A 16,749-nucleotide genomic window follows, 5' to 3' on the forward strand; every position below is an offset into this window, starting at 1 on the left:
CTGCCATGTACAATGAATCCTATGAGAACGGTCAATTACCCCCTTGCTCTGCGAGGCTTTAATCACCTCACTCCTGAATCCGGACAAACCCCGTGAGCTGCGTGACTCCTATCGCCCCTTGTCACTAATTTATACGGACAATAAAATCTTCGCCAAACTACTTGCTTCCAGCCTTCTCCCCCTCATGCCGCCCTTTGCCCGCCCAGACCAGTCCGGTTTTATCCCCGGCCGCGCGACCTCTCACAATCTCCGGACCATATTCTCAGTCCTCCATCTAATTTACCCAGCGTTCCTGGCAGTGGCCGCCCTGCTCGACGCCACCAAAGCCTTTGATACCTTAGAGTGGCCTTTACGTTTTTATCTCCTCCCCCGCTTGGGCTTCAGCCTGGTCTTCAAATGTAAAATACTACTCCTCACCCTTCCCAATGCCCGTCTCCAGATTAACGGTCAAATATCTGAGCCCATCTCCATTGGGCGTGGTACGCGGCAAGGGAGCCCGCTGTCACCCATGCTTTTCACCATCACAATGGAACCCCTTGTGGCTAGACTTCAACAGCATCACACCCACAGAGGCATCGGTTTTGCAGCTCGCGCCCCTTTAGTCTCCATGTACGCGGACAACGTCACTGTTTATGTCCGCAATCCTCAGGAGAACCTCAGCCTACTGGTTCGTGAGGTGATACGGTTTGGGGGCTACTCCGGAATCCAGGTGAACTGGAATAAGTCCATGCTGTTCCCCCTCACTGATGCCATGGTGCCTTTCACTCCAGACTACCGCTTCGTGTGGGCATTGGGCTCCACTAGATACTTAGGTATCTGGCTGAGTAGGGACGTGGACGAACTTTGGAGAGCTAACTTTGGCCGTGCTGTGGACTGGGTTTGAGTCCAAGATTCCCCTCTGGAGCCGGTTGCCTCTTTCTTTTGGCCGGTCACATAGCTATCGCCAAGATGGTGGCGTTCACAATGCTTTTATAATTGTTCGTCAACATTCCCATCTCCCTCACTTTCCACTTTTTACGCAAAGTCCGCTCTGCTCATTAGTCTGGTCTGGGCCGCTCGACAGCCTAGGATCGCATATAATATTCTCACCCTCCCGATGTCGTGTGGCGGACTTGGCGCCCCAGATTTTAAACTTTATGCCCTTAGCGCCCAAGCCGGTTTTCTTCATTTTTGGCTCCATCCCACTCCCTTTCAGCCGCATGTCGCAGTGGAAGCCGACCTTGCTGCCCCGTGGCCGCTCACGACCGCCTTGTTTGCCCCGGCGAAACTCCCACGCACTGAGATCGATACGGTCGGGACCATGTGCTGGGCCTGGAAAGGGCCCTGTAAACTTTCCGGCTCTGGTATGCTTCCCGCGAATACGATGCCAATTGCTCATCATCTGGCTTTTCCTCCTCTCCAGACTTCTGGGATGGTTAAACACGCCACTCGCTTGGGGATTTCTACTGTGTCGGATCACTACCCTGGGGGCACATTCTTCTCACTCGCTGCCGACTCCGGCCCCATGGACACTCTGCTTTACTATCAACTCTGGGCTCACTGCAGGGAGCTTCACCCCTCGTTTCCCCAGACCCCTCCCTCGATGGCCACTCTCGACTTCCTTTACACGTCCCCCTCCCCTCGAAAACTAGTCACTAAAATCTACGCCCTCAAACTGGTAGCATCTTCCATTTCCACTGACTGGGCACGCAAGGGGTGAGGATCTGGATGTCGAAATCTCTCAAGTTGACTGCCTCTATTGTTGTAATAAGATTAAACATCTCTCCCCAAATTACTGTCTGCGCCTTATCCACTTTAAATATTTTCTTAGGCTCTACCGGACTCCTGCCAAGTTGCACAAGATGGGACTTATTCCCAATGATAGAGGCCTGCCCTGCTCTGCTCCTGCGACTGATTTTTCCCACCTTGCTTGGCTGTGTCCCCAGGTCTCCGCATACTGGCGCGAGGTCTGCGCCGCTATTTCTGAGATCACCTCATCGCTGGTTCAGCCCGCGCCTCTGCTTTGCCTCTTAGGCTTCGTTAAATTTTGCCCAGAAGCCTCCAGCCGCTTGATTGCCATGCTATTGGTCTTTGGGCGGCGGAGGGTCTCCTTGTGCTGGGGATGCAAGCCTGCACCTAAAGTCACCCTTTGGCGTGAGGATACATCGTACTGCCAGACTCTCCTGTCCGAATTTTGGGACCTCATGCCAGCCAGATCACGCCCAATTGACATATGAGGCCCACTCGTGTCTTACCTCCTAAGTCGCAACTCTCAGCACCCAGCGACCTCCCCCATGCTCCCAGCCGGTGCTCTGCCCGCAGCGGCCACCGGTGAAGGTCAATGAGTAGCTTGCCTCCTACTTTCACTCCCCTCTGCTCTATCAACCTCTCTCCCTTACTTAAGGTGCCTCTTTCCGTGGTTCACCTTACTGTCCTGGTGCTCTCACAATATTTCTTCTCTGTATTGATTTCAAGTGTTACGTGTGCAAGGTAACCTTCGCTGAAATATATTGCATTCCTTTACATGATGTCTTGATACGGTGCAATCTTGTAACTTTGCTATGCAATTTTGAAAAATCAAAAAAAGAAAAATAAATTATGTAGTGTAGGTTAAACAAAAAAGAACCACATAGTGTTTATATAAAAATACTTCTATTTATTACACAACACTCACTAGCACATTGGTGTATCCCCTACCTGGGGCTATCAACACAAATACACAATAATACTTCAATTGCAATAAGCTAAGTAGCACACAATACAGTGGTCTCCAGGGGGAGACCAAATCATATGTTAAGAAAGTGGAATGCCAACTGTAAAGCATGACAGGACTTGGACCAGAAGACCCAGAAGAGCTGAGGAAACAAGGAAGCACCCAAGGCAAGTACTCAAGAACCCCACAGAAGCTGTGTGCAGGTTGGGAACACAGCCACGTGCCCAATGGAAGTCAATGGAGAAGTCCCAGTTGCAATTTTGCAGAAGAATGACCCTTCCCAGAGGACCCTGAAGAATTCCTTTGGAGGATGGAAGGTTGGATAGCCACCCCACCTGTGGATACCCCAGAGACCAGATTACCTACACCAGGGACGACAGGTGCATAGGGGGTGAAGGGACAACAGTTGCATAGGGGGTGAAGAGACGTCAGAAACCTCTGTAGATGACAATGGAATACTTGGAGAAACTGCCTCTGGAGAAGAAGGTGAAGAAGTCCGGTGGAATCCAATAGTGGATTCTGGAAGTGACGAACCTGCAAGCAGAGGGGAAAAAGTCTATGCCACTCAGGAGTAACCAGGAGGCATGGAAGAGCAATGCCCACCGATGTTGAACCAGTCAAACGAGTTGACGGTGACCTTGTCTCTGCAGCTGTGAGGACCATGCAATTCATAGGAAGACCAGGAGCTGTGCATGAAGTATCCCACATTGGATGTCAGTTACCAGGGGGTCGGTGTCTGGTGGGAGCACCAACAAGCTTTGGTAGATGCAACTGGCGTGGAGAACGAAGAAGGAGCAATGACTCACCACAAGCGGAAAAGACAGAGCAGACCCTGAGCAAGCCCACTGAAGCAGGGGAAGACCCACAGGCTGAGGGCACAGGAGTCGTAAGAGGACCTCAAGCAACTCATCAAGGAGGAAGACCCATGGTGCAGAGGATGGCGTGAGGACACAGTACTTGGCAGGAAGAGAGGCTGGCAGCTGGAGCTTTCTGTAGCCCGAAGATCTCTGGCGTGCAGAGCAAACAAGCCTTGGCAAGTCGATGCCGTGCACAGGAATTCGGTCCCAGCGGTTCCGATGAGGGATACTGGCCTCAAAATTGCAGAGAGGACAGGTCAGGCCGCGAGGAAGTTGCAAGACCACCACCTGTGTTGCTAAACCTTTTGAACTCCATGGGACATCAGGAGTAGCAGACCGGTCAGCTTCATTGCTGTGCCTGCAAATGCAGGGAAGTGACTCCTTCACTACAAGAGAGATTACTTTGAGTGTCCTTGATGCCCACAGGTCTGTTGAAGATCCTGGAAGAAGTACAGACACAAACAATGAAGAAGACTTGCAGAACAGTGAGACCAGGAGCAGCAGGAGACTTCCTTGGTGCAATCTCGGTTACAGGCGAAGTCCAGGTGTCCACACGGTTGAAGAGTGTTGTGGTTTCAGGTTTGAGTCTTGTCCCACAACGAATCAAAGGATCCACCCACAGGAAAGCCCTTAAGTACCCTAGGGAAAGGGTTGGAAGGACTCAGGGGTCCCTCCCAGAGGAGGGGCTGGACAGAAGGGAGGATGCTTCCATGTCTTTTGTCCAGTTTCGCCCCAGAGCGGGAGCCAAAGGCTCCTTGAATTGGCTCAAACTGGAGTATGCAAGGAGGGCATCAAATGCGCCCTTAAAAGCAGTCTGGTGGCGCTGGCAAACACCCCCAACCCCAGCCCAATACACTAAGTCCTGTCTGGGAGGTGGTCACACTTCCCTGTGACAGGAAACCTATTGTTCTCCTTCACCTGCTCGAGCTTTGCTCCGCAGCAGGAGGGCAGAATTGTGTCTGTGGTTTGCAGCAGCACTAGCTGGCTGTCAGACACTAAAAGACTATTACAGAAATGACAGGGGGGCATCCCATCGGAGCCCCCCAGTACATGGGATCATACTCCCAACACTGGAATCAGCATTGGGGTATGATTCCTACATGTTTGATACCAAACATGACTGGGTCCGGTGCAGTCACTATATAGTTAGACATCTCATAATTACTGATGTCCCCTAAATGTATTAAAATGGCTGACCACACTTACAAATCCTGTAGAATTGACTCCGGGGTTTGTGGGGTGTCCTGCTCATGCAAGGTCACCCTCACACATATAACCAAGCACTCAGGACTGAAGAGCCTACCATTGGGGTGGGTGACTTATTGACTTATAGGTTTTAATTGCAGTGACACCAGATATAAGGACACTTATATCTGTTGTGAAGGGTGCAAGCACCAACCCACACAGGCTGCAATGGCAGCCCTGTAGTCACAGTTTATGTGGTCTCCCATAGGTGGCACAATACATGCTGCAGCCCATGGGGGGCCACTTGTGTACCTATTCCCTAGGTACCTTAGTTCCATATGCTAGCAACTTAGAAGGGTTCACCAGTAGCCAATAGAGAATGTACAGAAGTACTTACCATGGTAAATTTAGGGAGAACGCACTATGACTGGGGTCCTGATTAGCAGGATCTCAATCAGACTAGTTAAAAACATACTGAAACCAAGGAAAAAGTGAAGGTAACCATGAAAGCAGATCCTACTTTCCTACACTATAAAAAACATATTTCTGAACATTCTGTTTACTTAGTGCCCCATAGATGTTACCATGGCGACTTTCCAGTCCTGTAGGAGCAATCCCACTAAAAATGTCTATAGTGGAAACAGGAGCATTGGAAACCACTAACTTAGCAGTTTTGAGCAGAAAGTAACAATCAAGCAAAGTCTTGTAAGAGCTGTCCTCCATTTGGAAGCTGTACTACAGTTTCTTGAGTTAGGGGAACCTTCTCTCTTGACTGCGGGGGTGGGGTTTTAAATAATATTGGCCAATGGAATTTGGGCTCTGTCTGGGGTTGTGTACCATTTAGAACTGAATGCACCTTCCTGCATGTAGAGTTTTGTTTCTTCGTTGAGACCAACCATGCCCACAGGAATCCTTCAGTAGTGCATCAGGTGTTGGCGCTTTGCTCTCTGGTTTCAAAGACAATATTATTGGTCTTCCAGACCATGACAAGTACTGCGGAAAAATAGAATAGTTTCTGAATTTAGGGTATTTGATTATTATCTATTCCCACTCATCCAGTTGGTTATGGCTACCTTAATGAGGCCACATTTGGGAGTATCAACACTGATATGGGTAAACCAGTGGATTCATACAAATATTGGAAATAGAGGGGCAAGGGGGCTACACCATTCAGAATCACATAATGCATTTAGCTGACAAAAAACTATGTCCAAAAAAGTGATCAAAGGTATGCTTGAATTAATCTCAGCCACTAGTAATCACTTGGCCCGCATCCTAACTCATTGTTATTTTGCACACCATGCCACCTCTGTTTGCACACAGCTAGATGCAATTAAGTCTTGGCTCTGCTCAATGGAAACAGTAGAGCCCAAACTACCAGGCCAGGTTGGTCCTTAATGAACCATAACACAAGCAACCCAGGACTGGCTTCACCCTAGTTAGCACTCATCAGCCAGGTATAGCTAGGTTCCAGTGACACAGTGTGCACGGGACGCACATCTGGGCATTACCGCATCACTTCGGGTGACACACTAAAGTATACAAAAAAGTGATTGATGGAATGCTTGAATTAATCTCAGCCACTGGTAATTACTATGGGTGGGCGGAGTTGCACTAGGTGGAATTCTGCAGAGTTGCATGAAAACTCGCTGGAATTCCATGAGCGGGCAGAGTTGCTCCACTCGCCCACCCCTAATACAAACAATACAAGCAGACTCATATAAAGAACAAGTGCGTGATAATTAAAACATGCTTCTCTAATCTCAGATGTGCCCCGCTTACCAGTACTGAAAAACATGACACTGCAAGTCAACGACAACCGTGTTCGCCACTACTGCCTCAATTGACTTATTTATTTATTATTTTATTTTATTTTTGAGTTTTAGAGAGCGCAAACTTGACCCGCTAGGGTATCAGAGCGCTTTACAGGAATCAGCAGTAGTATGCTAAAGACTTGGAGGTGGGGGCTGGATTCATAGTGATAAAAGGGACAAATAGGTACAATTTACATTTATATTTTACGAGAAACGAAGGTCCCACTTAATATGGAAGTGCTCCCCTATTCGGCAATATCATTTCAATTGTCCAATAACAGAAGATGTGTGCCCATGTATGTCTCAAGCAGAAATTTTAAAGGTGCCTTAACTGAAAATACCAATAGTGATGCTGCCATCTCCTGAAACGATATAATTAGAGTCCTTTACGCAGATATACGTAGGAAAGGCATTATAAAAAAGCCATACCACTCTGAGAAACTTAAAGGTGCCTTCTTTGAAATACCAATAGTGATGCTGCCATCTTCTGACAGGGTTTTGCAAGTATGGACGGGCAGCAGGCAATGCAGCCAGTGTCCTGCCCCAGTGAGCCCCCATCCATAAACTCTAACCTGGTGTGCCGGATCTCAAGGTTGGCCCTGGGGGAGGGCAGCAGGGATGCCGCAGGGTCCTACTAAGCTGGGGCATCATTTCAGCAACAATAAAATCAAGCGAACACCCCGAGATGAGGCAGGGCCTTGCTGCGGCCCGTACTCGGAAGCCATGCGCAAGCGGCCTGTTTACCAATGGCTCTGTGAAAGCAGTCTTACTCTGCTGATTGCAAGTCTGCTAAGCGCCAGGACGCCCCTTTGCTGGGGCAGCTGTGCGCTATAAAAATAACATTAACATAACATAACATAACTTGCAGTGAAGCGGAGTCCACCTGTCAACTGGGTAGGGCACCTCCCTCCGGAATACTGAAGTGACAAATCAAGAACCCTGAGGGAGCGCCATTATTGGACTGTTTTTTCATGAGTATTAATGAGACCCCATTAGGAATTGCAAACAGTGTCTGAGACTATGTTGTAAATTCCAATTGGTGAGTCGCATATTGTGAGTCGCAAAACAACTCAATTTGCGAGTCGCAAATTGGAAGGGTCATATATCTGGCCCCATATGTGTTTCAAAAACCATAAGCAATTTGAAGAGAAAACAATATAGCTCCCGAGTTTCTTGGCCTCTCGCAAGAGTGCCAAAGCAGCTCAGAGGCTAGTGGTGGCTGGGGGGTGCCGGTAAACTCCGCTATGCGGCGTAGTCAGAGTTTTTGCTAAACTCCGCCTTCCAAGCAGCGTATGGAGTGATAAAAACTCTGTGAACTCCGACGATAGAGCGGAGTTTACCGCCCACACTTAGTAATTACTTGGGTCACATCCCAACCCATCGTTATTTTGCAGACCATGCCACCTCAACATGGACCCAGCTATATGCAAATCAGTGTTGATCCTACACCAATGGAAATAGTACAGCCCAAACTGCTAAGCCATCCATCACTTATTCTGTATATGTCGCTTTAAGTGGGACGGGTATGCCGAGACATGAGTCCTGTGCACACTGTCACAGGAACCAAGCTGTACCTGGCTGATGAGCCCTAACTAGGGAGAAAACGGTCCTGGATTGCTTAAGGTCCAGTTCAGGAGGACCTCGTATGGCAGTTCAGGCTAGACTGTTCAATTGGAGCTGTGTCAAAACTGATTTGCATAGGGCTGGGTCCAAACTGGGGTGGCATGGTGTGCAAAATAATGATGACTGGCATGTGGCCCAAGTAATTACCAGTGTCTTAGATTAATTCAAGTATTCCATCCATCACTTTTTGTAGAAATAAAAACATGGCACTGCACATAACTGAGATCTATCTGTGAAACACAAGAGAATCAAATCCAGTGATCAATCACAGGCAAATTCCACTGACATTTCCTAAAATCAGTACACAGACACCACTGCTATAGGCCAATGTTCTGGCATCTGGCACCAAGATTATGATTGGCTCCTTTCCTATGCTTGGAAGAAAATCTACACAGTAATGGTTTATAACTTTTCTTCAGCTACTTTATCCAGCCAGCACAACTGCTGGAAAAAATTATTAATAGGAATGAGACTTAGGAAGCATGCATTTTCGGTGAGCACTGATTCATGGTTTGGCATGGAGTCAGCATTGGGATTCTGATGCTAGATTCAAACTCTAAGTAGAATAAACAAGATCACTATTAAGGCAAATATGCCCAAACCATTCACAAAACTACTACACATATATTGATTTAAACAATACAACATACACAGCCTGTCCATCTCTAAGAAGGCATTAAGGAAGTGCACACTTTAACATAAAGGGATGAGAACCAGGAGCCAGAATTACAACTGTATTTTGCGGTTGCAAACAGGAAATTGGCCCGTTTGTGACCGCAAAATAGGACTTCCCTATTTACAAACCACATTTTACGACTCAGTAACCTATTAACGACTCATAAAATAGGGTTTGCGACTCACTATTAGGAAGGGGCGTGCCAAGGCCGTCCCTTCCTAATAGTGACTCGCACTTCAATGTAAGATTGTTTTGCGGCCGCAACTCGCAGTTTACCACCAATTTCAAATAGATTGTAAGCCACTCGCAAAATGGAAGAGTTCCCCAGGGGACCCCTTCCCCTTTGTGACTGCCATTGAAAATATTTTTTAGGAGCAGGCAGTTGTCCTGCAGACCACTGGCTACTCTTAAAAAATGAAACAGTAACATTTCATTTTTACATGCATCCTGTTTTCCTTTAAGAAAAAAACAGGGTGCATTTAAAAAAAAAACTAACAGTTTTATTGAAAAAGCAGTCACAGACATGGCAGTCTGATGACCCCAGCAGGCCACCATCACTGGGAGTGCTAGCCATTCCCAATGGGGTCGCAAATTGCACCTGGCTCATGAATATTAATGAGACCCCATTAGGAATTGCAAACAGTGTCTGAGACTCTGTTGGAAATTCTGATTGGCGAGTCGCAAATTGTGAGTCGCAAAACAACTCCATTTGCGAGTCGCAAATTGGAAGGGTCATACATCTGGCCCCATATGTGTTCCAAAAACCATAAGCAATTTGAATCACCAAATTGTAGGTGTTATTCTTGATTGAAGCATTTTGGCTACACTATACCCTTCTCATAAAGTAGGAAGAGTATCATTCAGTACGGGGAAATTCATAATCAAAGGTTATGTTTAGTTTATGAATAATGTTACGGTTATAATATTACGACACATGATTCCAGAATATTTAGGTCAATATGCTAATCGAAGTTGTCTTTCACCGGACTGTGACATACAACAAAAATTACTTTACCACTTTTTGAATCACATTTTTTCTATGGACAGTGTTCGACAAAAATACCTATGTATGACTTTATGCTACATTTCCCTAAAAAACATTATGTTACGCCAGCTGATGCAGACAGTGGCAATGTCATTCAGGGGTACCGACTATGGAAGATTTCTTTCTAAAATTAAATTCATTTGCAACCTCACCATGCAGTTGGTGGTAGATGTCCTGAGAGACATGTAACCAAAAGGGATTTAGAACTGGTGGTATGAAGAAGCCACCAGTGTGCTCACGATGTTGTATGTGTAAGCAGGTAAATGAATGATAGTTATTTTCAGTATTTAAAGAATGAACAAACATTAATTAACAGTTGAAAATGTGATGTTCTACGGTGGCTTTACACTGTATCGTACCTACAAGAGGTGGCTTTCTTTAGCTCTGAGTACAAGTGTCCCTGACAAAGGTGTGCTATTTATCCTAATATTTAAAAATATTTAAAAACAATTTTGAGAAATGTTGAATTTAATGGGTGCAACAAATAGCAACTATTACCAGTTTGGGACCTTCAAAATGGGGCATAAAATGCGCATTTTGACGGTTTCAGCTCCAATATTTGGGAGAGGATATAGCCTGACGGCTAGAGCGGTCATACTAGAAGCCGAGAAACCATTTTGAGTCACGGCAGGGACGCTCAACATCCTGTGATTCTGAGCAAATGACTTAATCTCCCCTGCCTACCAAAATGAATTTGTCCATCAGTAATGCAAATGCTGCTCATGTAAAGCGCTCTGATACCTTCTGCTCAAATTTGCGTTATATCAAACTCACAAAAACAAAATATTTGCATGTCCTGGCATTTACCTGATATATATTGTCAGATTTTACTTGATAATATGCTCGTGGGGAAAATCGTGAGAGTGCATACTTTACTGCACCATTCATAATTTTGTCCCTTTCACAGAGAGGGGTTTGCGCTTAAGTTTCCACAAGGTGGGGTTAGTATTTTGCCCCATCTGTTAAAATGGTGTGCAAGAAAGCAGTGCAAAAAATCAGCACATGCTGACACAGTTTTCATGCTCTTCTCTAACGGACCAGCTTCTACACTACAGTGGCGATGCACTGAAGTTCTCTTATAGGTTTAAAAATAATATAGAGTATTTTTTGCTTATTTACTCTGCAAAAGGAATTGGTATTCACCTGGGCAGGCCCGGTTTAGGCACGAAATACTCAATAACTGAAATAATGAACCTCAAACATACATTTTGTATTTTCCCTGCCATTTTCTGTTTGAAAGAGAATCGTACTTAAGGTCAGGTATAACTGTGCTACTAAAAAGTAATAAATACATTCGGGGAGAGGATGTGGCTAACGGCCAGTGTTACCGACTTTGGAACTGTGAACCAGGTTCGAGTCTCGGCATCGGCTCAACATCCTGTGATTCCGAGGAAATCATGTAATCTCTCTGTGACCGCCAAAAAGTGAATGGACCCGATTTACAAAGGTAAACTGAGATAAAAATCTGACCTTACAACTTTTGGTATCCACAAAGGGCATCTACTACTCGTAAATGCCCTTTGTGAATACCAAAAGTTGAACTTTCCGCCTTTTGGTATTTACAAAGGGCATTTACGAGTAGTAAATGCCCTCTGTGAATACCGAAAATCATAAAATTAGACTTTTGGCTCATTTTACCTTTGAGAATCGGGTCCACAGTGTCCTTGTGTAATGTAACCGGTGCTCATGTAAAGCGCTCCAATACCTTTGCGTTGAGTTTCCGCAATATAAAAAGTTCAACAAAAATAAATTACCTGAAGTGCACTGACTGACTGACTAGCCATCGTTGGATTTTCATTTTTAATCCTATCAGTGAAACCACAAAGGTAGGTAGCTCGGCTGCGTCACACCCATGTCTCGAGACATGTGGGCCATTCAAGAAATGGTGCTCCTGCGACTGACTGTTCTCCCAGACTAACCTGCGTCCCTATCTATAATTGTGTGACGCAGATGTTTTGAGGAACATTCTGAATAGCACTTGAGATGGTACACCGAGTCCCTTTAAAGATTTGTAACCAATAGCTGGGACTGAGAATGACGACCAAGTGAATAGAGATGGAAATTCCAGACAGGCTCAGAGTACTTACCATGTGTAATGAAATCTCGCCATCCAGCTGGATTTTGAGAGCATCCACTTCATTTAGTTTTTCTGCGAGGCTTTCTTCCCCTGCACCACTCACATCGCTGATCCCACACAGTTCCTTCTGAACTCTTTCAAGGAGAGCTTCGCATTTTGCTTTTTCATCTTGAATGTGGTTGATTTCAAAATCCATTAAGAATGGCTGGTGCAGCTCTGTCTGAATCTGCTTGAAAGTGTTTAGAGTACGTTCTAGTCGTCTCTGAAAGTCCTGGTTGCCCTCAAGTTTCAGTTGCAGGTCCGTCATCATGCCGCTGAGGAGCTCGTGAAATCTACCCAGGTCCTCTTGCTGTTTCTTTATCTGCTGCAATTCTGACACTTTCATCTCTGCACTCAAAGCTTCAGAGGATTTCAGCAGGTTTTCTGCTTCTTGAGTTAGCAGCATCAGTTTTTTGACTTTTTGGTACAAATTCTGAACAGCGGTTAAGTCAAAGCTCTGAAGAGCGATGTCTGCTTCCTCCTGTACGGCTGTGGCTGTACTCTTGATTTCACTTGAGAAGGAGTCATACCTGTTGATTTCTTCAGAGATCCTGTCAAGGCGCTGAAGGTGCATCTCAGTTTCACCTCTGATTTTTTCACACAAAGCTGGGATTTCAAGGAGATGAGGGCTGTCCCATTCTAGGCCGAGGCATGCCAATGCATCCTTGTCCTCCTGTATCCGTAAGAACATAGAGTGTGCAGACAGAATTTTATGTTTACAACCTATCAGCTTATTTTTTACGTCCCTACTTGTTCCTGATTTTTCGATGGTGCTTGACACAAATACATTATTCTGTAGTTCCCTCAGATCCTGGAGCAATGAATTAGCTCGGTTTGTTAAATCCACATAGGTCTTTATTTTGTTATTTGTCTCACGAATTTCATTTTTCGTCACTATGCAAGCCCTACTTATCCTGCTCTTCAGAATGTATAACTGGTCAATAAGAAACAATTGTTCTGACACATTCAGTTCATTCTGTAACTCATTTCTTTCGTTCACGAGTGACAAAATCAGATTCTGACCTCCATGCAATGCATTTTCTTTAGCCTGCAGCTCTTTAAGTTGCTGGTCCAATTCTGACCGGGTTAGGGTTTGGTTTACACCTGGAACAGTGTCTACCTCACAACACTTGAGACAGTCTTTAACTTTTTTTATTTCCGCAAAGAGCTCTTCTCTCTTTCCCAAGGTGGCTTCTAGCTGCTGCAGCCTATCACTTGAGATAGTTGTAAGAGCCTGGTGTAGAACCCCCAGTTCATTTATAAAGGTCATTATGGCTTCTTCTTGATTCAACTCAGGGGTAAGGCGTTCAAGCTCATCCGTTAGTGACTGTGCACTGGACTGCCTATCCAGGATATCTCTCTTCAGAGAAGTACAGCTTCTGATTTGAACCCTGACATCATCTGGAAATAGTGCAATATTTTGGTCAAAAATACATTTGCTCTTGGTATCCTTAGCCCATAAAATTGCTTTTTTCAATGAAAGTATGACTTTGTTTTTTCCTAAATGTGGGCTGGAGCTAAGCTCACCCTGGCCCGATGCTTGTTGCTCCAACATTTTCAGCTGATGGTCTAAATTGTTTACATCTTTTTCTAGAGTTTCTCTTTCCATTTGCCCTGACATTCTTTTAATCTGCAGCTCAGCTTTGTCCTTAATTTGAGAAAATTCATTTCTGATGATCTGCAGCTGTAGAGGGGAAAGTGCGGATACTTTAGACTTCTCTCCGGGGCTGTCACGTTCTTCTAGCAGACCCCCCTGTGTCTGTAGCTCTTTCTTAAAGTCCTTAATTTTCTTATTGAGATTGTTGAATTCTCCCATTTCCACTGAAAGGTGAAGCTGTTTCTTTTGAATGATCTGTTCCACTTGTTCCCACCACTGCTCAATCTGCGTTACTTGACTTTCCATTAGTTCCTTCTCCAGGCCAATCACATCTTTGGAAGCGATCTCTTGATTCCTTCTCAGCGTACTCAAAATGTGTTTTTCACTCTGAAGGCTATTTAAGAAATTGTGTATTCTATCCAGGTACGTGGTGTAGCATTCATTAGGCCCCCTGAAAATAAAACAATAAAAAAGTTTGACTTAATCTATTTTTTAATTTACATTCAAATCGCCAAGTCAAAGTTAAATCACACATTAGCAAGACTGCATATCTATGGATCCCACTGCAATAATTCTATATATCTATACACCTTGCACACAGAGGTGATAAAACAGAGAAGTGTCCAAAATATAGCGGAACATCTCAATTGTCAATATCCAGCCTCTCTTTGGCATGGATTTGCTTTAAATAGAGAGGGCTGTCTGGCAAAACGATGGCTTGTTATCAGCTGCACCTGAAGTGTCCTGCATCATTTCATGTTGCTTCTGAGCGGAGATATTGTAGCGCACTTACCTCACCTGAGATAATTCTGGTAAAGTTGGTGTTGCATGGATGTATGCAGAGCCCTTGCACCTGATTGTACTATAATAGTACCCCAATGGACAGCGCTGCAGAGAGCCAGCTTTCCATCTACTTAAGAATACGAGACAGCATCCCCATGGGGCAAAAGCTTTGGTCAATTCCTTACCCCCTCCCCACCCTAAAAGCTAATCTTGCAAAGTTCACACTGAGGACCACTTTGGGTTTAGTAACGAGACAGCCATCAGGATATTGGGCCTTTGCTCATTTGGGGGCAGGGTATTATGTGCACATGCATGTATGTATATATGTACAGGTATTTGTAGAACATGAACCGAGCTACAGCATAAAGGAACGCTATACAAGGGCCATGAGCATTGGGTTATGATTCAAGATGGTGGACGATGATTTGGGCGGTTTGTAGGTGTTAAATCCCACTGTACGGAGGTACTGAAGGGAGCACCTCATACAAATGAGTGACCCACTTTAAAATACAATGGATACACTGGTGGGTCAGGTAACCTGCCATATACAGTTCCCGTGGGTCTACCTACGTAATGCACGGACTAGGATCTCGCTTTGTTTGTTAGACATGACTCTGGTCTTTACCTGCTGCGATCAGCTGTCAAAGTTACTGCTGTTTGTTAAAAGTGACTCTGGCCTCCACTAACAGTTGGCATGGTACATAGCACCGAACAATCTAGTACTCACATTTCCAAGCCAGGGTCTGCGTCATCAACCGGGTCCCCAACCGGTTTTGCTGACATTAACCCCAACTTTTGGTTTCCCTTTAAGTTTCCTTTTTCACCCTTACCTGATCTTCCTGCTCCACACCTCATTCCGACCCTTTTACTTTCCCCCGCTACCCCGGCTATCTTGTGGCATGAAACTGTGTAATGTTTTTTATGTTCCTATGTAATGGTGAATTTCCTATTTGCATATATAGAACTCTAACCACTAGTATATGTAGAATACCTTTGTGCTTACCACCATTCCTATGTGTTTTTAGAGTTTATACCTCTTCCTTGAGTGACTTTACAACTTGTACATTTGCACATTTTCTCTGTTTATATCTCTTCCTAGAGTGACTTTACAACTTGTACATTTGCAACTTTTTCTGTTTGTATCTCTTATGTAACTCATGTTATCCAAAGTCCTTATGTAACGCAACTGGTTCTTTTGTAAAGCGCTCTGACACCTTCGGGTAATGTTTGCGCTATATAAAATCGCATTAAATAAATAAATAAATAAAAATCAAGCTCTCTGATCTGATGTCTTTTTTTCTTCTTCAAATTGACACTTTTTTAAGGTGGCACTGTACAAGCTAATGAATGTAAAGCGTCCACATATTTCTCTACTACGTAAGTTCTATAAAAGTAAACAGGGTGCCAATGGCACAAATATAACATGCTAGAGGCTGCTTATCTGTACATCCCTTAGTTTCTGCATCCATGATGTTAGCTGTATGCATGCGATAATAACTTTTTTTATATGCGGCACCCATGATGTTTCTAAGCGGTGTAACTAACGGGTGTAACTCTTAACCAATTGTAAATGTACTCACCTCATACACCTCAAAAGGATGGAACTTTGAGTCAATTTCGAAGGGATTAGAACCCGTTATCGCTAGATGTCTTAAGTGTGGACAACAACATTGAACTGACGGAGCTGGGCTGCTGGCCTTACAGCGATGTGTTCTACTCTCAAATTACGAGGCAAAAGCCAAAAACTGGCCCAGTCTCGAAAGCAGAATAATGTGCAACTTTGTAGAACATTATAAGAAAATGCCCATGAGACAATCTAAATTGTAAAATATTTGCTAAAAGTATAAACATATGAGAGTTTTGCCATCATAACTTTAAAAATAATACAACTTTTAAGGCAAATGACTTACATTTTTACGTTTTCCTTTTCCACAATCAGTCTTGCCTGTAACGATTTTGCAGCGCCAAGGGTCGCGTGGTAACGATTCAGCGCGTCTCTCTGGTCCTGTTTCTCGTGTTTGATGCTTCGCAGGTCTTGCAGGAGCCTGTCCCAGTGGGCCGCAATGCGCGCGCTCTCTGCCAGGCCTTCAGTCTCGATGGCGCTCTCAGGGAAGACCTCTTTCTCCGCAGATAAAACTTGGTGTTTCTTTCGCTGTAACTCACCGTGAAGCTCCTGCAGTCACAATAAAACAGGAGAGGATGTATCAGCTGTTGTCCTTTAGGGAGTGTTTTCCTTCAGGCGTCGTGAATCTTGACTCAGAGACAACACCACACAGGGCCACCTTCCGCCCAGAGGGCTGCGCCACTCCACTTTAAAGTGCGGGAAAAGAGTGCACCCTTCCTAACTTGCTAGGACATAGA

At 45.0% G+C, this 16,749-nt stretch overlaps 1 protein-coding gene across 1 annotated transcript in view; it reads right to left on the reverse strand.

Annotated features, from left to right (window-relative positions):
• SYNE2 (spectrin repeat containing nuclear envelope protein 2) overlaps window positions 1–16,749 on the reverse strand; it is a 1,843,566-nt gene that overhangs the window by 853,653 nt on the left and 973,164 nt on the right. Inside the window, exons 81-82 of the mRNA XM_078660317.1 lie at window positions 16,299–16,561; window positions 11,980–14,056 (exon numbers count right to left, since the gene is read on the reverse strand). Coding sequence (XP_078516443.1) covers window positions 11,980–14,056; window positions 16,299–16,561 — 2,340 coding nt within the window. The remainder of the gene's footprint in view (window positions 1–11,979; window positions 14,057–16,298; window positions 16,562–16,749) is intronic.

The sequence above is a fragment of the Lissotriton helveticus genome, chromosome 9, assembly GCF_964261635.1.
Source record: "Lissotriton helveticus chromosome 9, aLisHel1.1, whole genome shotgun sequence".
Lineage (NCBI taxonomy): Eukaryota > Metazoa > Chordata > Amphibia > Caudata > Salamandridae > Lissotriton > Lissotriton helveticus.